The sequence below is a fragment of the Callithrix jacchus genome, chromosome 1 (assembly GCF_049354715.1).
Source record: "Callithrix jacchus isolate 240 chromosome 1, calJac240_pri, whole genome shotgun sequence".
Taxonomy (NCBI): Eukaryota; Metazoa; Chordata; class Mammalia; order Primates; family Cebidae; genus Callithrix; species Callithrix jacchus.
Genome location: NC_133502.1, coordinates 181495272 through 181521833, shown reverse-complemented (window position 1 = coordinate 181521833; position 26562 = coordinate 181495272). Strand labels below are relative to the sequence as shown.

At 40.8% G+C, this 26562-nt stretch overlaps 1 protein-coding gene across 22 annotated transcripts in view; it reads left to right on the top strand.

The window, feature by feature from the left end:
• Positions 1-26562, top strand: part of TSC1 (TSC complex subunit 1) — a 53316-nt gene that overhangs the window by 7445 nt on the left and 19309 nt on the right. For 3 of the 22 annotated variants that reach the window (XM_035261530.3, XM_035261508.3, XM_078330486.1), the window contains exons 2-13: positions 2659-2721; positions 3225-3303; positions 8707-8892; positions 10020-10123; positions 11286-11438; positions 13439-13583; positions 15078-15232; positions 15601-15674; positions 24653-24828; positions 25530-25660; positions 25975-26086; positions 26385-26503. In XM_035261530.3, the coding sequence (XP_035117421.1) occupies positions 8787-8892; positions 10020-10123; positions 11286-11438; positions 13439-13583; positions 15078-15232; positions 15601-15674; positions 24653-24828; positions 25530-25660; positions 25975-26086; positions 26385-26503 (1275 nt within the window). In that variant the 5' untranslated portion in view covers positions 2659-2721; positions 3225-3303; positions 8707-8786. Of the gene's footprint in view, positions 1-2377; positions 2519-2658; positions 2722-3224; positions 3304-8646; positions 8893-10019; positions 10124-11285; positions 11439-13438; positions 13584-15077; positions 15233-15600; positions 15675-24652; positions 24829-25529; positions 25661-25974; positions 26087-26384; positions 26504-26562 lie in introns of all 22 variants that reach the window. The other 19 variants (XM_017977061.5, XM_002743423.6, XM_078330507.1 and 16 more) reach the window with 10 other exon arrangements.

The window sequence follows — 26562 nt, the reverse complement described above, 5'->3', positions numbered from 1 at the left end:
TCTGTCTCAAAACAAAACAAAAAAGTAAACCACGAGCAGTAAAACCACTCTGCTTTCCTAGAGTAGGTCCTTTATGTAGGACAGGGGTCTTGGCTGGGCAGTCTACAGGATCTCATCTGGTGTAGATCCTAACTTTACCTTTGCCTTAGATATTTCTTTTCAGGTAAAAGATCCAACCAGGATTAATTGCAAGAGGAAGTCTGTATGACTCACTGGACTAATTGCTGATTTTAAGATTCTAAGATTAGCGGCTCCTGCACTTTAATTCAAGCCCTCTGACTTGGTGGAGTGAGTGTGGCCAGGCAAGCACTCCCTGTGAGAATGGCATTAGGATCCCTCTTTTCTGGAGGGCCAGCCTGCCTGCAGCACTTCACAGGCTTGCAGATGCCATTGAAGACCAGTAGAGTTTAATATCTGGAATGTGTTCCACATGGAAATATAATTACCCTGCCATCTGGAGCAAGAGATTTTAATTGTTAGAGAGTTGCTCAATCCACTAGTTTGACTTTGGCCATGGTTGTATATTTAAGAACTTGGTTCGAGTTTTTTCCATGTTTAGGATAATTAGTTGTCCACAGTATATGAGGCTGAGCTTTCATGCTCTATATTCAACTCTGGAATGGCTGCCAAAGAAGCTGATTAAATCTTACCTGACCTGAGCAGGGTGTGTTTGCCTCTTGAGTGCCAGGTGCCAGGATGGGCCCTAGGTGTTCCAGATGGTTCCTTTTCTCATGGAGTTTATAATCTAGTGATCAGATTGTACCTAAATATAGTTTGAAGGACCCATATTTTAAAAGCAAACTAGAGCCGGACGCAGTGGCTCATGCCTGTAATCCCAGCACTTTGGGAGGCCGAGGTGGGTGGGTCACGAGGTCAAGAGATTGAGACCATCCTGGTCAACAAAGTGAAACCCCGTCTCTACTAAAAATACAAAAATTAGCTGGGCATGGTGGTGCGCGCCTGTAGTCCCAGCTACTTGGGAGGCCAAGGCAGGAGAATTGCCTGAACCCAGGAGACAGAGGTTGTGGTGAGCCTAGATCGTGCCATTGCACTCCAGTCTGGGTAACAAGAGTGAAACTCCGTCTCAAAAAAAAAAAAAAAAGCAAACTAGAATGTATTTATATATCCTCATATTTAAGATGGATATTTAATACAGGTTAATTTGAACAGAAAGTAAGGTGAAAGGGGGAAGAAAACAGAAAAATGATGGCTGTTCACAAATATTTTATGTTTTTTTTGTGTAGAAGGATTAAACTTAAGTCGTGCTGCATGAAGGCACAATTAGGCTTTGCAGATTTATATAAGAAATATTGGCTGCGTGCAGTAACTATCTGTAATAGTGACACCTTGGGAGGCCTTGCTGGGAGGATTGCTTGAGGCTAGGAGTTTGATAACAGCCTCAGCAACATAGTGAGACCCCATCTCCAAAATGAAAAAAAAAAAATTAGTCAGGCATGATAGTGTATGCCTATAGTCCTAGCTACTCGGAGAGAGGCTGAGGTGGGAAGATTACTTGAACCTGTGAGTTTGAGGTTGCAGTGAGCTATGATGGCTCCACTGTACTCTAGCGTAAGAGTGAGACCCTGTCTCTAAAAAAGAAAGAAAGAGAGAAAGAAATAAAATAAATAAGAAAGAAAAAGAAAAGAAAGATTTTTAACTCCTAGTCATTCAATCAACAAGTGCTAGACACCATCGTAGCTGCTTGAAATACAGGACTGAGTAAGCTGCAGTCTCTCCCTTGATATGACTTCTAGTGAAGGAGACATGTTCAGTAATTAATCGAGCTTATTTCATTGGATTTTGGTAAGTGACACAAGAAATATAGGCTGCAAGAGTATAATAGGGGACCTGACCTAGTCTGGGAGGTGGGAGTGGGTGGGAAGTGGAGGCCTAGGAGGTCTTCTCTGAGGAAGTGAGCATTTAAGCTGAGATTTTAACAATGAAAAGTGAGTTTAGGAGGAGCCAAAGGTAGAGTCTCTTAGGCCCAGGAATGGGCAGTGTGTGGCTTGGCCAAGGAACTGAAAGGCTAGTGAGGCAAAGTGGTGGGGAGGGCTGGGGAGGGGTGAGGACTGTGGGGACTGTGGCGGGTGGTGAGGTCTGGCAGGCCTACTCAGCACTTTGTGCCCCTCACTTTCCTGGACCTGCCTCACATGGCTCCTCTGGTAACTTCAGTGTGCCCCACACTGTGCCAAGTACAGTAGGCTGTATCATCTCATGTAGTCCCCACAAGCCTTATGAGCTTGATGCCATCGTTATTCTAACTTTACAGACGAGATAACTTACAGTTAGACATTGGAGACTTAAGATAAATAGCCAGATGTTCCACAGCTAATAAGTTGCAGAGCTTGGATTTTAACCCGGAACTCTCTAATTCTAGGCCCGATCCTGCCCATTCGTTTATACCTCTAACAGACATTAACAAAAGACAGAGATTACAAGTTCAGCACAATATAAAGAATTTTCCAGCAACCAGCTGTTCAGAAATGTAGATGGGGAGAGGCACGTGCTTCCAGTGATTGTGAGTGTTCATTCCAGTGGAAACCTGGTGGCCACCTGTCAGGGATAGAGTGGGAAGAAGGATGTGACAGATGAACCCCTAACTCTCTTCTGATTGCCTCTGGGATTTTGCTTCATTGTATGTATGTTTTCTTCCTTCAGTGACCATGAAAGACACCAGGTTGACAGCACTGGAAACCAAAGTACCAATTGTCCCCAGAACAGGTAAGGGTATAACCAGGCCAGTGGTTAGAGGAAGATGGGAGGGAATTATCTTGTCCATGATTGTGCATTCAAGAATTTAACATTTACAGTTTTAGCTACTTGCCAGGAACTGGACCATCTATGGCATGAAGTAATTAGTCACATTACTGATGATGATGAGTGGCTTATTCATTGTCTGACGCTGTGCAAAGTGCATTATATGCATTACTTTTCCTCTTCACAGCCACACTTTCAGTGTATCCCCATTTTACAGGTGAGGATTCGGGCTCAAAGATGGCATGTTTTCCTGAAGACGTATAGCTAGTACTTGGTGGACTCAATTCAGTTCTGTTTAGCAGCAAAGTTTGGTGTTAACCACTTCATTAAATGTAAGCCCATGTGCTGGCACAAGTCATTTAACTAGTGCAGAGGTTCTTAACCTTGGCTGCACCTTAGAAATCCGCATGGGTTTATAAAAACAAACCAAATGTGATGTCTGCATTCCACCCCTTAACGTGTTCCAGAGTGGGCCCTGGACTTCAGGATTCCATAAGCTCTCCAGGTGATTCTAATGTACATCCTGGGCTGAGAACCCTTGAGCTGGTGAGTGAGCATGTGCATCTTAATGTGGCTATTAATTTTGGGGGATAAATTATATGCTATAGTCATTTTTAGGGATTAGACGATCCCGTCTCAGAATATATCCTTCATAAATGTTGAGGCGCCATCATTTCCATGGATGGAATTTCCTCTTAGTGACCTAACTGATCACTGAACTGTAATTTTGGTTTGGCAGTAATAGTGCCAAGCACAACAGAGTTGTGTATAGGAAGGGTGTAGGAAGACAGGGAGGTGCTTGGTCTCCTGTCTTTGTACATGGACGGCTATGTGATTCATGCCAGGGCTCAGTGGTTGCTGTTTACTGTCTGCCTCACCTCTGTCATAGGAGTTATGAAATAAGGTAGGGATTTTTGTCTTACAGATTTACATCAGTTCATGAATAGGGTCTTGATACAAATTGTAGACTGTCTAACAAAAAAGTTAAGTATTGCTCTCTCACAAGTAGGGCAAGTTTTCTGAGTTTGATTTTTCATGTTCAGTGTTTTTGTGTATACTTCATACTCTTCCTTTTTTAGAAGACCACTGTATATGAATTTGAACCCAAAGTCAAACAGTTAAGTGTTCAGATTATTGAGGCCCAAGCTAAATATCACCATCATAAAATGTAAGATCTGGGATACAAAAGTAAATCTCAAATTTTATTAAACATTTTTTATGATAGTAATTATATTGCATTTTAGTAGTCAGATTTTAGAAGTTTGAAATTTTAGTATAGGAAAATACTTTGCGGGCACTACAGGCTGCTGGATTACTCCTGTGGTCACTATGTCACATGTGTGTAATATCATCTCAGCTGGCACACAGCCTCATTAGTAACGTTTTTGGGCAAAGCAGAATTCAAAAAAGTTTCTGGTAGATGGTTTTCTGGAGGGAACCTTGTGCCTGAGATTCATAGCTTGGCAAGCCTCAAAGATGCTTCCTTTTCAGTTACAAAAAATTGTTGGCCACCTTTAGTGATTATTTTTATTTTGAAAGAAAAAAGCCCAGCTTTTAATAGCATTTTTCTGTTTTCATGGGGGACTCTTGTTTATACTTTTTTCCTCATTTTTAAAACATTTTTGGCCGGGCATGGTGGCTCATACCTGTGATCCCAGGACTTTGGGAGGCCAAGGCAGGAGGATCACCTGAGGTCAGGAATTTGAGACCAACCTGGCCAACATGGTAAAACCCCATTTCTACTAATGATACAAAAATTAGCTAGGTGTGGTGGTGCACACCTGTAATCTCAGCTACTCGGGAGGCTGAGGCAGGAGAATAGCTTAAACCTAGGAGATGGAGGTTGCAGTGAGCTGAGATCATGCCATTGCACTCCAGACTGGGCAACAGAGCAAGACTCTGTCTCAATTAAAAAAAAAAAAAAAAAGTGCCAAAGCCAGAAACACATCAGATTTTAGCTGCATCTCGAGACTGAAAGCGAACTTTAGCAGATCCCCGATTTCCATGCTTTTTGAGATCGTAAGTATTGTTTGATCACATCTGATGACTAGTTGTACAGTTTAAAATTGGTTCAAGATTTCTCATGAATTCCAAAGTATCTTTTATTGAAAAGTGATGACTAAGCGCCTCTCTGCTACTTTAGATTGGGTGGTCAGGGGAGGCCCATCAGAGATCTGAGAGACAGTCAGCTGTGCAAGGATATGGGAGAAGAGTGTTCCATGCAAAGAGGGAACAGCAAGTGCAAAGGCCCTAAGCAACAGATAGCCATTCATGTGTTTGGGAAGACTGGGACTAGAGCAGAGGAATCGAAGAGACAGAGAGGGGTTGGGAGGTTACTAATTGGCTAGATCTTTTGAGGCCTTGTAGGCTACTCATGAGCTTCATAAGTTCCATCATGTTATTGGCTCTTATTAATTCCATGCGAAGCCATTGGACGATTTTAAAGAGGAGTGAGATTCTGCTATTTGTATCTCAGTGTCTCTTGTGGTTAATTGGTGGCAAATGAATTTTGTAGGGTAGCATGAATAACAAGCAGGGAGAATAGTGAGGGGGGCGGCTGCTCCCTTGTCTTTGAGAGATGATGGGGGCTTCAGCTGAGGTGATAGCTAGTGGTTTGCTGATGGACTAGATATGGTGGTGGGGGTGGTGAAAGAGTCAAGGAGTCACCTGGGTGTTTGCTTGAGACTGATGGAGGTGCCTTTTACTGAGATCCAGAAGATGGCAGAGTGATAGGTTTTAGAGTAGAGATTGGCATTGAAGGTCATGCCCCCTTAATATGACTAGCATCATCTACAGCACTGAACTGTGTGCTGTATGTGGCCACTAAAGATAATGATAAACTAAGTGGAACATTGCTTTAGCGTATAGGATATGGAAATGCATTCACCCAGTTACTGTCTTTTAACTTCTCTTATATGGCTGTTTTCTTTGGTGACTTCCAAAATGGAAAAGAGACTGTTATGACTAGAGACTTTTGTGGCTAACGTACTGATGCTTCAGTGTGTCTGCGGTGCTAATCTTTAAGTGACTTTTCTCAGCCAGTCTTCTATGACCTGTAAAGTGTGCTCAACATGTACATCCTATCCACCACCACCACCACTGATTGAGTCCAAATCTAGCTGGTTTCTTCCCTTTGTTTGTGCATATATTGAACCATGTCTTTTTTTCTGCTATAGAACATATAATTCTTCATTGCACTGGCTAAGTCTGTCTTACCTACTTAACGCCTTGTACTTACTGTACAAGATATTCTAGTTATGGGACTGATTCCAAGAGCTATGATTTAACTCTTAGGAGGGCTTTTTAGAATGTCAAAAATGCTAGAACTTGAGCCACTTTACAAAGAATCTCACATAAAACCTAATGTTTATATTTTTCCTGGAGACTAAAAACTATGGTAAACAGTAGAATTTTGGAAGGCAGCTATGCTCACCACTATACCACCAACGCGGCCAACAGTAGACTTTGGAACCAGAGAGAAAAACTTGTTGCCAAAATGTGTTTCTAATGTATTTTAGAATAAAACCTTATTTTTGCAAACTGGAAAACAAGCTAGGTAGCCCAAGCTAACTATTGCCAAGTTGACTGGATGGGTGCCATCTTTGTGTAAAATTGAGCTTGTGTCACTCTGGGCTCTGGGGCTGCCTGCATTTGGAGGATCAGATCTGACGTTATCATCTTCTGACTACACAGAAGGCAAACTCAGAGTCTCTCTAGACAGATAGTATGTAAGTAACAATTTTATTGAAACAAAACCAAACTTAGGGACAAGATACTTTTAAATTTCTAAACTGTATTCTTTGTCATTAATTGAGAATTATTTATGATTTACCTGAAGTAGAAATCAGTGTGGGGTTAGCTAGGCAAATATGCTGTTCAGAAGTCATCTTGAAAGTGGTGGCCCAAAGATTTTTCCTGGTATTTTTAATGATAATGTACAAGTACTATTCAGTGAGTGTTTATATGTACCTGGTACTGTACTAACTGCTTTTTGGTTTTGAACTTTTACAATAGAGTCTTACTAACAGTGGTCTCACATTTTGGAGCCCTTTGAAATTAACTTCTTATGTGATTTCCTTGTAAGATTTTTATTTACAGATATGAGTCAGCAACTTTCTGTATCATGGATTTCATATCAAAAAGGCATTTAGACATTGATTTTTCTGATAATCGAATTTCTGACAGCCAAAATTAGTGAATATCACCAGGTTGTAGCTAAACGAGAACATAAATGATAGTAAGTTAATACCTGGTCGTTTCTGGGGTCACTGCTAATTTAAATTTGGCATTCTTGCAGAAGGAGCTTATCTCTTTCTTTTTCTTTTCTTTTCTTTTCTTTTTTATGCAGTCTTGCCCAGGCTGGAGTGCAGTGGCATGATCTTGACTCACTGCAACCTCTGCCCCCCAGGTTCAAGCGATTCTCCTGCCTCAGCCTCCCGAGTAGCTGGGACTACACACACCCACACCCAGCTAATGTTTGTGTTTTTAGTAGAGATGTAGTTTCACCTTGTTGGCCAGGTTGGTCTTGAACTCCTGACCTCAGGTGATCCGCCTGCCTCAGCCTCCCCTCCCATAGTGCAGGGATTACAGGCGTGAGCTACTGCACTCAGCCTCAGCCATGTCTGGCCTCAGCTTAATTTTTTTTTTTAACTCTTTAGTTGGATTTTTCTTTATCATAGTGTTTCTCAAAAATAATTTGTGTATCACTTTAAGAATTCCCTGGAGTGCTTATTAAAATAAGATTCCTGAGCCCCAAATTCAGTTTTGGAAGGGGCCCAGGTATTGCATTTCTAGCAAACATCCCAGGTGGTTTTGATGCACATTGAAACTTAAGAACTGCTACCTAGGCTGACTGAAAGAAACGGAAATTTTATCCTTTTTGGGCATCCATATTCCCATGTGTGAAATAAGGATGATACCTGCTCACATCACATCACAGAGTTGCCATGATGATCCAAACCACAAGTTAGCTTAGTGTAACACTGAAGGGCTTGGGGCTTTGGAGTCAGGGAGATCTAGGTTCAAATATCAGTTTTTCTCCTCTGGTTTTGCCTCTTGTTCGCTTTTTGACCCAGAATAAATGGTTTGATCTCCGTTCTGCTCCCTGTACGATGGGGACAAAAGTGCCAATGACACATTGGTCATGTTAGGAGTGTATACAGTGATGTTTGTAAAAGGTGTAGTGCTTGTCTTATAAATGATAACTGCTGTTACTTGTTTTTACAAATACAGCTTCAGAGACCCAAGTGGGGGATAAATCATAAATGTGTATAGTTACACTTGGGGAATGAGCTGCTTTTTGTATATCAAGATAAAGCAGCTGCTCTACTACCATAGAGAGCCTGGGTTTTGAAGGGTGAGTTTTTAAAGATTTGCCCTGATGATCCCATCTGTGGATACCTCCCTGTAGCCAGTGGTATTTGGGTGTGCAGTTAGATGTCTCAGATAAGGGGTATGCTGAAACAGAGAAATGATCCCCAGCTCAGTGTTGGACTTAACAGACTTGTGACCTAACCAGCTGTACTAACTCTTAGACATTGATGAGATTGTCAAGAAGGAAATAGTATGTATTTAGTTCCCTTTCTGAAAAAAGACTGTCTGCTTTATAGATCAACAATTTGAAATATGAATATAGTCTTAGCCAAAACCCAAGGTAGATTCAGAAGTAGGAATAAAACTTAGATTTGATCCTGTCATTAAGTTGCTGTGACTGGTATCAGTTTTTAAGGTTTCTTTCTGCTGTTGCATTTTATAGAAACCCTCTTCATAAACTCATCAAAGAATTATTCATACACTTCTTTTATCAGCCAAAGGGATTCACTGTTTGAATCAGAGAATTGTGGGCAAACTTTGCATTGTATTGAACACATGCATTGGTTTATCTTGCAGGTATTTTTTTGTGGGGAAAAATGAGGCCAGTTAGTCACCGTTCATCTTCCTTTGTCTCAGTCTGGTAGTGGCCCCAATGAAGAGCTTTCAGAACCTGTAAGATACGTCCTGGAGCCGGCACAGCACCTTCAAGCTGGAGAATGGCCCAACAAGCGAATGTCGGGGAGCTCCTCTCCATGCTGGACTCCCCCATGCTGAGTGTGCGGGACGATGTGACAGCTGTCTTTAAAGAGAACCTCAATTCTGGTTAGCAATGTAATATCCTTTTTAGCTTATCTGCTAAGAAAAGAAGAGATTGACTTAAAGCCACCAGAATCCTGCTGATACATTTTAGGTTTCAGCTTCTGAAGAGTTTTTTAAAACACCCAAAAAGAGCATGTGTTGGTGGATTCACTTTATATGTGTTTTAAACTTTCAATTATGGAAATACTTAAATATGCACACACATGAAGTAAGAACCATGCAGTTAACCCATGAACCCAGTTTCAAATTCTTTCCTCCCTGACTCTCCCACCCTCCAAATATTTTAAAGCAAATTCCAGACATCGTTTTAACTGTAAATCATATATGTGGCTTTTATTATGTAAAGTGCTTAACCTCGTTTTACTATGAGAAATAGAAATTTGGATAGTACCCTTTTTTGCTTACCAGGTTGGCAAAATTAAATATTGAATATAGAAATGGGCACTGTTAGCATGAATATGAATTGATGTGTTTAGTCTTTTGGAGTATCTGCCATCAATTTAAAAATACATATTATAAGAATCTGTATCTTATTATAGCTTTGAGTGAAATATAGTGAGACATTGGAAAAACCCAGGTATCCTTCAGTAGGTGAATGGTTAAATTTGTTATGTAGAGCCACGCAGTGGAACCCTAGGACAAAAAGAAATGAAATAGACCATAGATGCTGACATGGGAAGGTGGTTACAACACATTGTTTAGTGGAAAAAACACACATGTGCACAAACTGTGTCTGAGGACATCAGGGCTGCATGCATGTGACTGTTCAAGTAGAAAAGGGTTTGAAGAGACACACACTAAACTTAAGGGTGTTTAGCTGTGAAGAGTGAGTTTGGAGGCAGGTGGTAAGGAGTACTTTCATTTTTATTTGATGTGCTTTTACATAGCCTGAATTATTTTTTGTAATTAAAAAAGCAGTAAAAATAAAAGCACATCATACATTTTATGCATGTTTAGGCAAATAAGCTTGTAATTATCCTATTATTAAATTAAGAGGCAGAAATGTCATGTTGCATAAAACTTAGAATAGCATGTAAACATTTTCTAGATTTTGTGACAGGCAGCTATGTAAGGTGAATTTAGGATGTTAAGGGGAATAGGTATGATCCATTGCCCTTTTCTTGATTTAGACCGTGGTCCTATGCTTGTAAACACCTTGGTGGATTACTACCTGGAAACCAACTCTCAGCCAGTATTGCACATCCTGACCACCTTGCAAGAGCCACATGACAAGGTAACGGCTGAAATATAGGCAATTTCATATGTTCTCTCTGGGTACAACAGCTTCTGTGCATGGCCACTGTACAACTTGTCCTGAGCTTATTCTTTTGATTTCTGTGTGCCACTGATGACATTGTTCCCAGTTTATAGTGATATATAAAAATAATTTGTAGGACCTGTGTTTCTTGTAAAGTTCGTAAAGTAAAACATAGTTCAGAGACTGTTAAAGATCTTGTTTAAAGAAATCTTACATTTCCAATACTATAGTTGCATAGTGATGATTTGGCCCATGGATACCCATTTTTCAACCTATGCTTTGAATAGGATTTTGAGACTTTTATCTGTATGGAAAAGCTTCAAGTGCAAAGGACTAATGTGGCAAATTAATGAGTCTTGTTTCCCAGCACCAAGCACTTGGAGGGTTCCTTCGTGTTTTCCTTTTGTTTTCAATAAGTAGCTAGTAAAGCATCTTTACTGCAGACTTTGGGAAGTCTTAAGTGTGTATTTGAGAGCAAGCTCCCCAGGTTGTGAAGACCTTGTCATTGCATGCCTTTTACAGTATATCTTGTTTTGTTTTGTTTTCTAAAGAGGTGGGGTCTCATTCTGTTGCCCAGACTGGAGTGTGGTGACATAATCATAGCTCACTGTAACTTTGAACTCCAGGCCTCAAACTGTCCTCCCACCTCAGCCTCTCAAAGTGCGGGGATTGCAGGCATGAGCCACTGCACCTGGCCCATCTGGTTTTCTTATTTACTCTGGCCTGAATTGTAACTTCTACTACCTAACTGATGCTTGAGGCCAAACCATGTAGGTTGCATTGCTCTAGCAATAAGCGGCTGCTTCCAGCAGGATCCCCTCATGGCTTCAACAACCTGTCACAGTTTGGGGCTAGTGGTTATCGAGGGACTGTGAACAAGTCTCCCACTTTTTGCATATGTGTATTGTGGGATTCTTTTTCATGAGATGCAAACTGACTGCCTTTTGTCAGGCCAAATGCAGCAGTGTTTTGTTTGCTACCATGGTTTTTAAAATCTTGAATTTGATCTTTTATCTGCATGAGCCTTGTTTTACATTAGAGGCAAGACTTGAGAGACTGGAGCACATCATTGCTGTCTTTATTTATGCTATCTTCATATATTCATGTAAGGATTTCCCTTGTTCTTTTACATTTTCAGCACCTCTTGGACAGGATTAACGAATATGTGGGCAAAGCCACCACTCGTTTATCCATCCTCTCCTTACTGGGTCATGTCGTAAGACTGCAGCCATCTTGGAAGCATAAGCTCTCTCAAGCACCTCTTTTGCCTTCTTTACTAAAATGTCTCAAGGTAGGATGTTTGTAAGGATTTGAATGAAATGGCTTAATGAGTATAGTTTCTGAAATTTTAAGTAACTTAAAGCAAGGAAGCTAGATTTTCATTTTTAGACTTTAAAACCTTCTAGAGATTTGGCTTTTCTCAAATATAATGTTGTCCAGAGTTGGTACTTAGTAAGTTCTCAAATATATCACTATGAGTATTGAATACCTTGTCCATGCAAATATGGTAAAATTTTGATCAGATGGGTTCAATGTTACATTATTCCAAACCTCTTGATTTCATCATGGTTTAGCCTTCCCTCATTTAAAATATGCTGGATTATCTTTTGGGAATCCCTGTTTCTAAATTATCTTTTAGCTAATAGAAAAATGGCTTAAAGTTTCTGTTAACCGTTTAGGAGCGTGGTCTGGTTGCAGCTGTAATTAAGACTGTTGATGGAAGTTCTTCTAAGTTGCATTCTATTTTTTACACTACCTTTAGTGCATTTTTCTACATAGGGAGTCAAAATCTAAATAGAACTTTATGGTTTTAGTTTTAACAGTGGCTTGTGGCCATACTCAGGGTTATTTGCTTAATCTGTTTTAGTTCCTGGACTTGTTTTCTATCTATAAAATAAGAAAATGTGGTTAATATTAACTGCCTGTACCTCACAGAGACATGAAAATATCCAGTAGTATTTGTTCCAGGATGGCAGTACCATTGGATTCATCTGATACAGCACCATGCAAATTGATTTTTGTGTCTGCCAAGAAGGGTAACTCTTTTATTATCCCTAGAGGTGGGTCCTAAGGAGTCACATTGGTAGGGTATTATAAAAACATGCATTTAATGTTAAGAAAAAGTAGGAACAGTTATAATAACTTAATGTTTTTAAGCAAATGGATTGATGAGAATATAATCTAATTTTGAGACACGACATTTAGTTCAGATTGCAAAACACTTATCTTTTCCAAAAGAGTAAGCTCTGAATATTTAATTGTGGACTATTACTCAAGTCTTGAGTTAGACTGTTAGGATAACTGAAATCACGGCTAGTTCTTTTTGCTAAGAATCATTATATAGTCTCATATATTCTCAATTCTCTTACCAATATATTATTCTTACTAGATATCTTCCATAATGAAAGACTTGATGCTTGATGTAAAAATCAAATATATTTAAAACTTTATTCCCAGACCATAGATTCCTATTCTAATAGGAATAATGGATGTCTTAGCCTATGTAGGAGTCTTTTGATTAATCCGAATTTCATCTACCTGGCAAACACTTGTGATTTAATTATGGGTCAGGTGAGCTGCTATAGCTAGTCAGAGTTGATTGAGTATCCACTGGGTGTTAAATGTCTTCAGTTAGCTGGAAATTATTTATTTGACTTAATATTTAAATTATAGGTGTGCTCAAAGGTTTCCATTTTTTTTTTAAATATACTGGTCTCTAAATACTGCTTTGAAGTGAGCCATTAAGTTGACTTGTTAGTGTTATACAAATTTTTCCTTCAGTTATACTTCTGTTTTAGTTCTTTAAAAAATAGCAAGCAAGTAACTTGTCATTGTGTAGTGCATTTTTTTAAATTGACAACAAAAAGTAAATATCTTAGGATTTGGTTGAATGAATGAAAACAGAGCAGTGCTCTTGTATTTTGTTGAAAAGCAACTCCTTTTGTTTTCATCCAAGTGCTATAAAAAGGGCATCCTAAGGCTTTAGGACTTGGGTGTCCCCGAGTCAAGTTTAAACTCATCTCCAGGATGCCTTTGCATAGGTGTATTGTAAATGGTCCTCCTCTCTGACTCATTACAGTAGAGCTGGGGCTCAGTGTTTCCTGTTGAGTCTGTTTGAATGATGGAGCATTTCCCTATCCCTCAGTAATCCTTAGGGATAGGGAAATGAGTATGTGAGTGAACTGCTGATGTGTGATTCTCTCAGTGTTTAGAGCCTCTTCACGTACTGTACAATGCCACCCCTGGTGCAGCACCTGACAAGTGTTTTCTGTTTGACCTTTCCTCCCGCAGATGGACACCAACGTCGTTGTCCTCACAACAGGCGTCTTGGTGTTGATAACCATGCTACCAATGATTCCACAGTCTGGGAAACAGCATCTTCTTGATTTCTTTGACATTTTTGGCCGTCTTTCATCATGGTGCCTGAAGAAACCAGGTACAGGTCTCCTCATATACCTGTTGGGCCCTGTGAGGTGAACGCTTTCATTATTGATGAATCGCTCATATGCTGTAAGGACACGTAGACTTTTATAGCTGTAGTGAGTGGTTTTTACTAGATAGATGAGGGAATACCTTTGGTGCATCCACTACAGGCACATATGAGAAGCATGATTGTTGAGATAACTTTTTTATTTTGTCGGCTTAAAAGGATTGATTGTCAGAGAAATTGAGCAGTAGGATGTAAAACTTCATGATTGTTGATGAAGTGAAAAACAACTTCTGTCTGAATTGCAGTAGTACAGCACTAAGCTTGTGGGACATTTCTGTCTTCCTTGGCTGCTCTGTTGTGACAAAACACAAGTGTCAGTTTCTGAGAACCCGCTTGTTGTATCCGTAGGAGTCAGAGGGAAATGCAATCTGTCCTTATTAGCACTCCAGCTTCAAATACAGTGGGGTTTTTTTCCTACTGGCAGGGAGCAGAGTTCTATCAAAGGGATCAGAAGCTGTAAGCATGTGAAATTTGGAATCTTTGGGTTATCCCAGTGTGAGGTATTTCTATCAAAGGATGAAGTATGTCAGACCTGTGAGACAGAACAGCATGGCTTCCTGTACAGGATTAAATTGCAAGCATAGGCTCACGTGGTGCCTGCTTGTTTAGTAGGATCTTTGGGAGAAAGGAATGGCCTGTCCATTATTGTGGAGGACCTTTATGTATACTGTGGCCATGGGTTTCCACAGGGTCTAGGTAAGGCTAAATTAAGATGTTCAGTTTCTTTCACTCTTAGTTCTTTCAGCTAATTTCTGGATAATAGTTTTTTTCACTCTGTAGTTATAAATCTGCATAGCTAAGACTACATGCCGATTTAAAAGTTTCTCACGCATTCATTTTATAAATATTGAATGCTTGTTAAACACCAGGTCCGGTGCAAAGCACCGAGAGATGAGTAAGACAGTTCTTTTATCAAGAAGCTTGCTGGGTGCAGTGGCTCAAGCCTGTAATCCCAGCACTTTGGGAGGCCAAGGTGGGCGGATCACAAGGTCAGGAGTTCAAGACCAGCCTGACCAACATAATGAAACCCCATCTCTAAAAAAAAAAAAGAAGCTCATACTGAATTCAGCAATGGAAAAGTATGAATTTTACAGAGAGCTTCTATAATAAAGGTAGTTCAGTATTGTGAGAATGTTTGGGATCCTTTTTGGGCAGTGGCTGGAGAGGAGGGCAGAAGTTAGATCAGGGAGAGCCTTCATGGATCACACTCAGTAGACTAGAGTTTACCCAAGGGTTATAGGGAGTCACTAATGGATTTGAAAAGAGTGTCTGGTGTGTTCAGATTTGTTTGCATTGTAGAAAACCACTCTTCCTGTGTGTGGAGTGAGGTGGGAGATGCATAGATAAAAAGTCATGCTGGCAGCCACTTGTTTATGTCTGTTTTGCACACCTCAATCTGCGTCCAACTAAGAGGCTCTTCTCAACGGGTTTCTTTTCTAGGCCACGTGGCAGAAGTCTATCTCGTCCATCTCCATGCCAGTGTGTACGCGCTCTTTCATCGCCTTTATGGAATGTACCCTTGCAACTTCGTCTCCTTTCTGCGTTCTCATTACAGTATGAAAGAAAACTTGGAGACTTTTGAAGAAGTGGTCAAGGTAAATTAAAACTGCCTGTTTGTTTACTACTTAGCATGCTGTTTAGACCAGCTGCATTTATACCTTTTGTATGTAATGGCAGACAGGGAAATTTTGAAAAGAAATTCTGTTTTCTTACTCCCTGCTGCAATCCCTAGGCAGCCACTAATCTGTTTTCTGTCTTTATAGATTTGCCTATTCTGGACATTTTATATCAGTGGGAACATAGAAAATGTGGTCTTTTTTCACTCAGTATAATGTTTTCAAGGTTCATCTGGGTTGTAACATGTATCAGTACTTCATTCCTTTTTATTGTCAACTAATATTCCATTGTTTGGATGTTCCACAAACATTCAGCCCTTTATAATTTGTCGACCCAACTCTTCTAGCCAATGATGGAGCATGTGCGAATTCATCCGGAATTAGTGACTGGATCCAAGGACCATGAACTGGACCCTCGAAGGTACAGAAACTAAACTAGTGTTCAAATTTTAAAGAATCTTTTAGAGATTGAAAATGTGATCTAGGAGGTGTCCCTGCTGAGGTATATTTGGGAATATAGATGTCCTACTTACAGAATCAGTCCACTTGGAAGTACTGGTACAGCTAAAATTTGTGTGAGTTTGAAACAGGCTCTTCACAGTTGGAGGACTAATAACTCATTTAGCATCATGGAGAAAGTTGCAGCACAAATGCCCATCCCCTAGAAACGCTTACAGTAGTGCCAGTGATTGGGTGATGAAGGAGGTGAAGCATGTGGCTAAAAACAAGAGATTGCAGAAAAATAATTTAGTATTAAATTTGGCTTTGTAGAATGGAGAGAGGGCTTCAGGGAATCCTGTATTAAGTATTTGGACTCGCTGAGGTCCTTTCTCCATTCTGCAAAAACAGGTGACTACCATCTTCTCCAGGGCCCTACAGAGGCCCCCAGGTATGTTCTCCGTAAAAACTGAACCTTCAGGTCTTTTGATTGGAGGATTCCAGGCACAGTGGAGAGTGGAACTGAGGATGAGACTGAGCAAGGGAGTGTGAGTTAGAGGAAATTTACAGACTGAGCTGAGCTGTAGGAGGCCCACCTCCTTCCTCTGCTTGTCTCTGGCTGGTAGCTAGGCTTATGCTCCCCAGTTAGGGGACCCAGCCCTTTTTGGGGAAACTGACCCATGGATATTGACACTTGGGGATCTCCTGCTGAAAAAGCTGGCTCCCTGCCTGATCCTCTGACAGCAAATCTCACCTCTCCACAGACACTGCCTTCACCACACAGAGCCTCAGCCAGCTTAAAGCAGTTTATGATCAGATATATGTAGAGAAATATAGAAAACGTGTATGTGAAGTTTAATAATAACACAAAAACACATGTAGCTGGCACCTAGCTTAAAAAAATAGAACATTACCAGTACCTTAGGGGCACCCTGTGGAACTCCTCTTTCTCCCTAACCACCTCAGAGGTCAATTGTTGCTTTTATATTAATCATTCTCTTGCTTTTCTTTATAGTTTTACTGTATATATTGCTTTGTTTTGAAAAGCTAGTTGATTAGGAAGCAAAGTCTGGCTAAGAGAAGGGCAGTCTTGTCACTAGTAGTAGTTGAAGGTTTCCAGGAGATGAGAGGAGGAGCAGCACGTCTGAGTTTTGGTGTGGTTTCACTGTCCCTGAGGTTTCACAGCCCCATCTGGGAAGTCAGTGTACAAGGTCATGAATGAGTCTGGGAAACACAAGGCTTACCCTCATCAGAGCGTCTGGCAAGGCTTCTAGCAAGGGCAGGGTGCTGGACATGCGCAAAATATGGCAGGCAGGGAGGCTGCTCTCTGTTCCTGCTTCCAGCTCTCAGGAGTAGGTCAGACAGAATCCTCCTGTGGAATAAAATGAATGTCCTCTGCCGATCAGGCAGAGAAGGGAGAGTAGGAACTTCATCAGTTTGTAGTCAAGACAAACGAAGTACAGACAAGTTCTACAGGCTCTGTCCCTCATTAAAAAGATAGTGCATGACAGCAAGAACCTTGAGACATCCCTGTCTCTTACCAGGTCTGATCCGAACTGGTTCTCGTCTGTGCCAAGTACCCAGCTGTCTTCCTGGTCTCCTGGGGCTTTCCTTCGCCTCTCTCATTGCAGGATCTCCCACTTCTGGTTTCTTGTCGTCTTTCTTGGTTTACTCTAGTTTTAGTAGGACATATCCTCTAGGAGCTTTTTGAGGAAGGGTGCAGTTGTTTGGCTGGGTGTAGACTTACAGGTTAAGAGTCAGTTTCATTCAGTAATTTGAAGGCATTATTCCATTGCCACCTGCTTCCAGTGTTGCTCTTGGAATTTCTGATCATTTGTATTTGCTGTGTTTTTCTCCAGGGGAGCTGCTAGGGAGTTCTCTTTGTTGTCATAATATTCTGAAATTTCCAGTGATGCACCTTGGTATGAATCTGTTCTCATTGTTTAAGCTCTTTAAGTTCTATGACATTTTCTTTAGTCATTTTGTTCTTGATTTCCTGTTTTCTCTGTCTTTCCTCTAGAAATGTAGTTCATCCATGCACCACGTAATGACATTTCAGTCAATGATGGACTCATAGATGATAGTGGGTCCATGAGATTGTACCACCACATCTTTACTGTACCTTTTCTATGTTCAGATATATCTAGACACACAAATACCTACCATTGTGTTACAGTTACCTACAGCATTTAGTGCAGCACCTTGCTGTACAGGTTTGTAGCCTAGGAGCCTATAACATCTAGGTTTGTATGAGTACACTCTGATGGTCACACAGCAATGAAATTGCCTAATGATGCATTTCTCAGAACATGTCATCACTGTTGTTAAGTGACACATGATTGTATACATATATAGGGAGTTTTCTTTTCCCTGTATAAGCTGTTTCTTCTAAGCTGCCCTCTTTTCTGTTTTGTGTTACTCTTGTTAAATCTTTGAGGCCTTCTGCAAGGATCTAGTAAACTGTTTATATATTGGGGAGACAAAACAGCTTTGTTCACAGTGGCGGGACTTGTTGACTTTGAGCTTTGTTGTATGTTGAACTGAGCATCTGTTGGAAATAGTGGTGTCGGTATTGTTTTCTTCTTGAGCTGGTCACATTTTTTAGAAAACAGTCATCTGATTTTCAGGCTACTAAGGGTTTGATTGCCTCTCAGGGAAGGAGGCTCATGGTGAGGAAGGGTTTGGTGGTCTTGGCATTCAGAATATATGTACTTCACTTAATTCCCTCATTTGGAATGACACTCATGCCCTCAACTATTTCTGGAATACCTTATCTAGGCAATCCTTGTTTTATTCTCTCTAGAAAATAATCCAGATCTCTGGTGAGAAAAGAGCTGTTACTTGGGAGTGTAGAGTTGGGGAGGGACCCAGGGGCTGTGACTGCTCCTCCAGCGTTTTTTACCGTCTTCAGTATTTTAGCTGCCCTTATCTACCTGCTGCTCATTTCCTGTTCCAGAAGTACCAGATGCTATAAATTCCTCATGATTTTAGGGATCTGTAGTATAATCAGTTGAATCACTTTGAGAAAGTGGTAGCTTAGGATTCTGTTTTCATGGATTTGCAGTGTCAGCACCTGCCTGTCTGCTTTTTAGTTTCAAAAGTGTATGATGCTATTGTCTCTCTCCTGTTCTCCTCCTTTTAGGTTTAAAAACAAAGACAAAGAAGTCTTTACTGCAGACAGTGGGATTCCAGGAGGTTGTACAGTTGGGTGCATATGTTCAACTAACTCTATTCACTTGGAAGGAGCACCTCACTCACCTTGGCTAGGCAGATTGCTGGACTTTGGAAGGTTTTAACACTAAAGACAGACACCAACATAAAGAGGAGGAAAGAGCTAGAACAAAACCATAATGATAGAGCAGAAGAAAATGTCCACAGTAGCCACAGAGATAAGGCATTTGTGCATATGTAAGGATCAGGATGCCACAGAAAAAGACCATTTTGAAGCCAAAGAAAGAATTCTTCAAAATTAAAAATGATAGCCAAAATAAACATTTCAGTAAAAGAATTGGGAGATAAAGTTGATATCTCAGATATCAGCTTTCTGAGATACATATAAATATCTCAGAAAGCAGACCAAATGATAGAGCTGGATAATATGAGCAGAAGAGAAATTTAGAATAATAAGTGCAGGAAGTCCCAACATCCAATTAAAAAAAAAAAGTTTTAATGCCAGGTGTGATGACTCACGCCTGTAACCCCAGCACTTTGGGAGGCTGAAGAGGGCGGATCAGTTGAGATCAGGAGTTTGAGACCAGCCTAGCCAACATGATGAAACTTCGTCTCTACTAAATATACAAAAAATTAGTCGGACATGGTGGCAGGCGCCTGTAATCTCAGCTACTTGGGAGGCTGAGGCAGGAGAATCACTTGAACCTGGGAGGTGGCTGCAGTGAGCTGAGATCACACCATTACATTCCAGCCTGGGCAACAAGAGCAAAACTCTGTCTCAAAACAAAAAAAAAGAATGCTACCAGTTTTCAATGTCGTACAATTTTAAACTACTAGGGATTAACCTTTCAGAGAAAGAAAACAAAATCACATTAATAAGCATCAGAAATCAGAGTGCTGTTAGCTTCTGAAATACCTTCAAAATTGAGAGAAAAAGTTTCCACTATAATTCTGTACTTAGCCAACTTGTCTATCAAAATGAGACACTTTTAGAATGTATAGACTCAAATTTCCTTCCCATATATCCTTCCTCAGTTAATCACTGGAGCATGTATTCCACCAAAATGAGAGTAAAATCAAGAAGGAGGAAGACAGAATCCAGGAGCCTGGGGCCTGATCATGATCCTTTTACAGGATCATGTGCAGGGAAAGTGTTCAGATAACAGCTGCTCAGAAGTCTCGAAAGCAGCTAGTCCAGACTTAACTGGGGAGAGAGTGCTTCAGAAGGGAGTTCTTCGGGAAGATGAGGAATAATCCTGGTGGACTCTTTGCATTTCATTAGTAAAAGTTATATTAGACATTGTTTCAGAGCTGTTAGGATATGTTTAGTAAAAATTAGCAGTAAACACACAAAGAAGTGAGGAAAAGAAACAGAAGAATTAAAACTTACAAGAAAGGAAATATTATTATAGTATACTCTGTGGCTCAGCCAAGAGTAGTACTTAGGTAGTCATAATAATTGTGGAAATCAGTTTTGAAAACAACAAAAACAGTTATATATTTCTTTTTTGTTTTTTTTTTTTTGAGATGGAATCTCACTCTGTCTTCCATGCTAGAGTGCAGTGGCATGAACTGGGCCCACTGCAGCCTCTGCCTCCTTGGTTCAAACGGTTCTCATGTCTCCTCCTGAGTAGCTGGGATTACAGTTGTGCACCACTGTGCCCAGCTAATTTTTTGGTATTTTTAGTAGAGACAGGGTTTCACCATGTTGGCCAGGCTGGTCTTGAACGTCTGACCTCATGATCTGCCTGCCGTGGTCTCCCAAAGTGCTGGTATTACAGGCATGAGCCACTGCTCCTGGCCAACAGTTACATATTTCTTTTGAGAACATTGAGGAGAAGGGAAAGGATATATGGAAGAGATCTCAGTCCTTACTTCCCACAATGGTAAGTTAATAGAAGCTATCTATAATATATAAATCAAGAAATTAAAAGCACAGGTTGTATTCCTTAGAAATATGGAGGTAGGATAACAATTCAGCTAACAGAATTGAAAGCAGCTGCCAGAGTGGTTGCAGCGGGGAGGGATGGGAAGAATCTTTAATATTATATTGACTTTTTAAACTACTGTATTGGGCCAGGCGCGGTGGCTCAAGCCTGTAATCCCAGCACTTTGGGAGGCCAAGGCGGTGGATCACGAGGTCGACAGATCGAGACCATCCTGGTTAACATGGTGAAACCCTGTCTCTACTAAAATTACAAAAAATTAGCTGGGCATGGTGGCACGTGCCTGTAATCCCAGCTACTCTGGAGGCTGAGGCAGGAGAATTGCCTGAACCCAGGGGGCGGAGGTTGCGGTGAGCCGAGATCACGCCATTGCACTCCAGCCTGGGTAACAAGAGTGAAACTCCGTCTCAAAAAAAAAAAAAAAAAAAAAAAAAAAAAAAAAAAAATCATTGGATATAAGATACCATTAGACATGTGGTGTTCTTCTATTTTATATACATCTGAGAAAGAAAAAAATGCCAAGTAAACTAATATGCATTTGATTAGACTATGGTTCCCAGTTTTAGATATTAAAATCTGAAAAGTCGTTTTAAGAACCAGGGAAATACTAAAAATGCATAAATTACTTTGATTAAAATAAAACATTTAAATGTATTCCTCTTTTATTATGATTCTCATTTTCTTCTCTGAAATCAATCTTCTTATGTGTACATATGTGTCCGGATGCCTGCTCTCACTTAATCACTTTCTAGTCATGCTGAGAACACATACAGAGGAGTCTGTCCCCATTAACACAATCCCACAGGCAGTGAAAACCTAGGTAGTGAATGAAGATGCATTCCTGAAACTGAATGCCTTGTATTTTCCCCATACCCTGGACACCTCCTTTTCTGTATTTAACGCCATGTTTTTAGCATCTAAGATATAATGAGCTTTCTACAAGTTGCGTAGGGTCATATGTTTTCTTAAGGTAAACCTATGGAATCCCCTTTAGTGTAGCTTTGCTGTTTTCTGTAAACTTGGGGAAAAAAATGCAAATCTCTGATGAAGTTTCCAACGACTTACAAACACATAGAGCAAAGTTATGTTGTCTAAAAGAAAAAACTTTATATTTGACTAGATGTTTATATTTTAAATATTCCGTTAATTATTAGGGCCTTTATAGATGTTTGGCAAATACTGAAGAGTTGAAAGAAGAAATGAACATTGTTCATAACTTCATTTCTTTTCATTTGAATACTTACTACACTCAGATCTGTTTGCGGGTCTCTCTGAATAGTTTTGTATCTTTTATTCATTTAAGATTATATTACAAGCATTTTATGTCATTTAATGTTTGAAAGCATTATTCTTTTTTCGAGACAGAGTCTTGCTATGTCGCCCAGGCTGATCTCAAACTCTTGGGCTCAAGTTATCCTCCTGCTTCACCCTCCCTGGTTGCTGAGAGTACAGGCACATGGAAAGCACGATTTTTTTTCCCTGAGACAAGGTCTTGCTCTGTTGCCCAGGCTGGAGTGCAGGGTACAAACAAGGCTCATGGCAGCCTCAACCTCTCAGGATCAAGCTGTCCTCCCAACCTCAGCCTCCTGAGTAGCTGGGACCATAAGCATATGCCCACACCCAGCTATTTTTTGTTGTTGTGGAGGTGGGGTGTGGTCTCACTTTGTTGCCCAGGCAGGCTGGTCTTGAACCCCTGGCCTCAAATGATCCTCCTGCCTTGGCCTCCCATAGTGCTGGGATTACAGGTGTGAGCCACTGTGCCCAGCTGAAAGCATGATTTTTTTTTCCCTTTTTTTCAGAGTCTAGCCCTGTTGCTCAGGCTGGAGTGTGGTGGTGCTTTCCTGGCTCTCTGCAACCTCCGCCCCTCAGGTTCAAGCGATTCTCATGTCTCAGCCACCCAGTTAGCTAGGATTACAGGTGCAGGCCACCATGCCTGGCTAATTCATTGTTGTTTTAGAGTTGGGGTTTCACCATGTTGCCCAGGCTGGTCTTGAACTCCTGGCCTCAAGTGATCTGCCTGCCTTGGCCTCCCAAAATGCTGGGATTACAGGTATGAGCCACCACACCTGGCCTTAAGCATGATTTTTAAAATCAACTTTAGTATGGCATAATTTGCTTTCAGTAAAATGAACCAATTTTGCTAAGTTTTGACAAAAGTCTCAATCATAAGAACATTTCCATCACCCCAAAAGTTCCTTGGTGCCCTTTGTGGTCAGTCTCTTCCCCACCTTCGGGCAACCATTGATCTGTTAAAAGCATGCTTTTTCATGGTGATGTAATAATAGTTATTCTATAAACTATATCCCTTTGGTTGAACTTTGAGTTATTTCTTTTTTTCATTGAAAGGTGTGCTATGCTGAACATTGTTGTATGTCTTGACGTATGTCTGTTTCTATAGGATAAATTCTTAGAAGTGAAACTGCAGATCACAAAGAAGGAATCTTTAGACAGTTTTTAAAATACCCTCGGCCAGGCACTGTGGCTTACACCCGTAATCCCAGCACTTTGGAAGGCAGAGGTGGGTGGATCACCTGAGGTCAGCAGTTCGAGACCAGCCTGGCCAAGTGTGAAACCACACTTCTACTAAAAATACAAAAAATGAGCCAGGCATGGTGGTGGGCCCCTGTAATCCTAGCTACCTGGGAGGCCGAGACAAGAGAATCACTTGAATCCAGAAGGTGGACGTTACCGTGAGCCGAGATCGCACCACTGCACTATCTAGCCTGGACGACAGAACGAGACTCCATCTCAAAAAAAATAAAAAAATTCTCACAGGAGACTGGCACCATGGCTCACTTCTATAGAAACAGATGTTTATCAACACATACAACACTGTTCAGCACAGCACAGCTTGCAATGGAAAGAAGAAATAACCCAAAGTTCAACCAAAGGGATCTATTCTGTAGAATAACTACTATACCACCTGAGAAAGCATGCTTTCAGCAGATCGATGGTTACCTGAAGTGGGGGAGGAGAATGACCACGAAGGGCACAAAGGAAATTTTGGGGTGATGGAAATGTTCTATTATGTTTACAACTTTTGTCAAAACTTAGCAAAATTAATTTTATTGTAAGCAAATTATGCCATACTAAAGTTGGTTTAAAAAAATCATGCCTTCAGCTGGGCACGGTGGGTCATGCCTGTAATCCCAGCACTTTGGGAGACCAAGGTGGGAGGATCATTTGAGGCCAGTAGTTCGAGACCAGCATGGGCAACAAAGTGAGACCCATTTCTGTAAGAATATTAGCCAGGCATGGTGGCATATGCCTGTAGTCACAGCTACTTGGGAGGCTATGGCAGGAGGATCCCTGAGCCCAGGAGCTGGAGGCAGCAGTGAGCCATGATCATGCCACCGTACTCCAGCCTGGGTGATAGAGTGAGACCTCATCTCTAAAAAAAGAAAAAAATCCTCGTGGGCTTTCTCTGGTTTGTCTTTTATACTCTGTTTCTGATCTAGGGATGGATTTGACACCTGAGGCCTTGACAGGAAGACCTTATTTTTTGATGACCTTTGTTCCAAAGGACATTTTTCCCTGCTGGCTGCTCTACTGCATCCCTTATGTGCCGCTGTTCCATTTTGAGGCTACGCCTAGTCTTTTGTTGAGGAAATTTTGGTTTCAGATTAGATTGTTAACTTGATATAACCATTTTAAACAGGGAAGGTATAGGATTGTAAAATGAACGGCTATTACTTTATGTACTAGAATTGTTTCAGACTTGGGCTGGCATGGTCCTGCTTGTTCTTTGCTATCAGAGTTCCGTGGCTGGCACTGAGTTGACGACGCTCTGAACTCTGAAGTATTTAATTAGTTTGCATTTCTTGACATTCATTGCCTTTTACAGGTGGAAGAGATTAGAAACTCATGATGTTGTGATTGAGTGTGCCAAAATCTCTCTGGACCCCACAGAAGCCTCATATGAAGATGGCTATTCTGTGTCTCACCACATCTCAGCCCGCTTTCCTCATCGTTCAGCTGAAGTCACCTCCAGCCCTTATGTTGACACACAGAATAGCTATGGTAAAAAAAAAAAAAAAAAAGCGTCTTTGGTACTTCTCTGTTTTGCAGCTTTGTCTCTGGAAAACATTTGTCTTTGTTGACTTTCCTTTCTTGAGTAAGACTTAGTTCAGTTCCTAGGAATTTTTCCCCAAATAGTTTAAATTTGCACTTGCCTCCATTTTCTTCTAATTAATTTCTCCTTCAAGTTTGATTTAGATGTCCTTGGTCTCCTGCCTGATTGTATGCCAACAGAATTGGTAACGTGTCTCCAACACTTAACAAAGAAAATGGGTTCAAGTATTTGACTTCCAGACTCTCCTCTTAAGGGAATCTTTCTAAATTTCAGACATTTAAGAGTGGGGCCCTTTTGGCCATGGCACCGACACAATCTGAATGAGTCTGAACAATGTAGAATTGGATTCATATAAAAATCTAGGCTTTATTTGTGGGTCACACCCACTGAAGTTGTCATCCGTACTGTGATTATCCTGAGGCTTAACTAGACATTAAACCTTGTTGAACTTTCTTTTAAAGGAGCATTTCAAGAAACTCTGAATTGTTACTTTGTCCTCAAGGATGTCAATAAGTCCTTCACATTTTTTAGATACAGAGAATTGAATATTATCAGATGGTCTAGAGGACTGTCTTTTTTTTTTTTTTTTTTTAATCAGCATAATCTAAAACCACACACTAACCGCCTGTGTTCTTTCCTTTCATTTTAGGGAGTGCTACTTCTACCCCTTACTCCACTTCTCGGCTGACGTTGTTAAATACGCCAGGGCAGCTACCTCAGACTCTGAGTTCCCCATCGACACGGTTGATAACTGAACCGCCACAAGTATGGTGTCAACTAGTATGCCTGCTCTCTCCTCTGCTTTCTGGTGAAGCTGACCCTTTGGGTCAGATTTAGTATGTGGTTAGGAAAATTTCATACTGCTCTTTTCAGGAGTCACTTTTAAGGACCCATGATATTAGCAAAGAAAGTTACTGTTGCCTCTTAGGTTCATCTTGAAGTCTTGATTCACAAAATGCAACTTGTTTCTTGATAAACCTTTAATAAGTTAGTTGAAAAAGCTAAATTTAAACTGAACACTGGCCACGGATAGAAATCTTGTGGATGACTTAGCATTCCTTTGCCACTGCTGATGCACTTTATTAACTTCCCAGGCTACTCTTTGGAGCCCATCTATGGTTTGTGGTATGACCACTCCTCCAACTTCTCCTGGAAATGTCCCACCTGATCTGTCACACCCTTACAGTAAAGTCTTTGGTACAACTGGTATGTATGTCTTAGTTTGATTTGATTGGTTGGTTTTGGCTGCCTTTAATAGCAGGAGGAGCTCTCTGTTAGATCTAAGGGGCCACTTGCAGTTGTAAACTTATTTTTGATACTTACTGCAAATCCCTGGGGCTTTCAGCATGTGTAAAGTGAACCTAAAAACAAAAAGAGACTGCTCTCAATCCCCAGAAAGTTAACTCTAGCAGCTTTATTCATAGTAATAGGCTAAAAAAAATTGGCAGTTGTTCTAATAGTTGGGCTCAGTGTTCATATATGTTCTGCCTTTGTCTCTGAGCAGGTGGAAAAGGAACTCCTCTAGGAACCCCAGCAACCTCTCCTCCTCCAGCCCCTCTCTGTCATTCAGATGACTACGTGCACATTTCACTCCCCCAGGCCACAGCCACACCCCCCAGGAAGGTACGATCCAGCTCATCTGCTATCCCTCTGCCCAGGCACAGTAACTCGTTTGCAAGCCT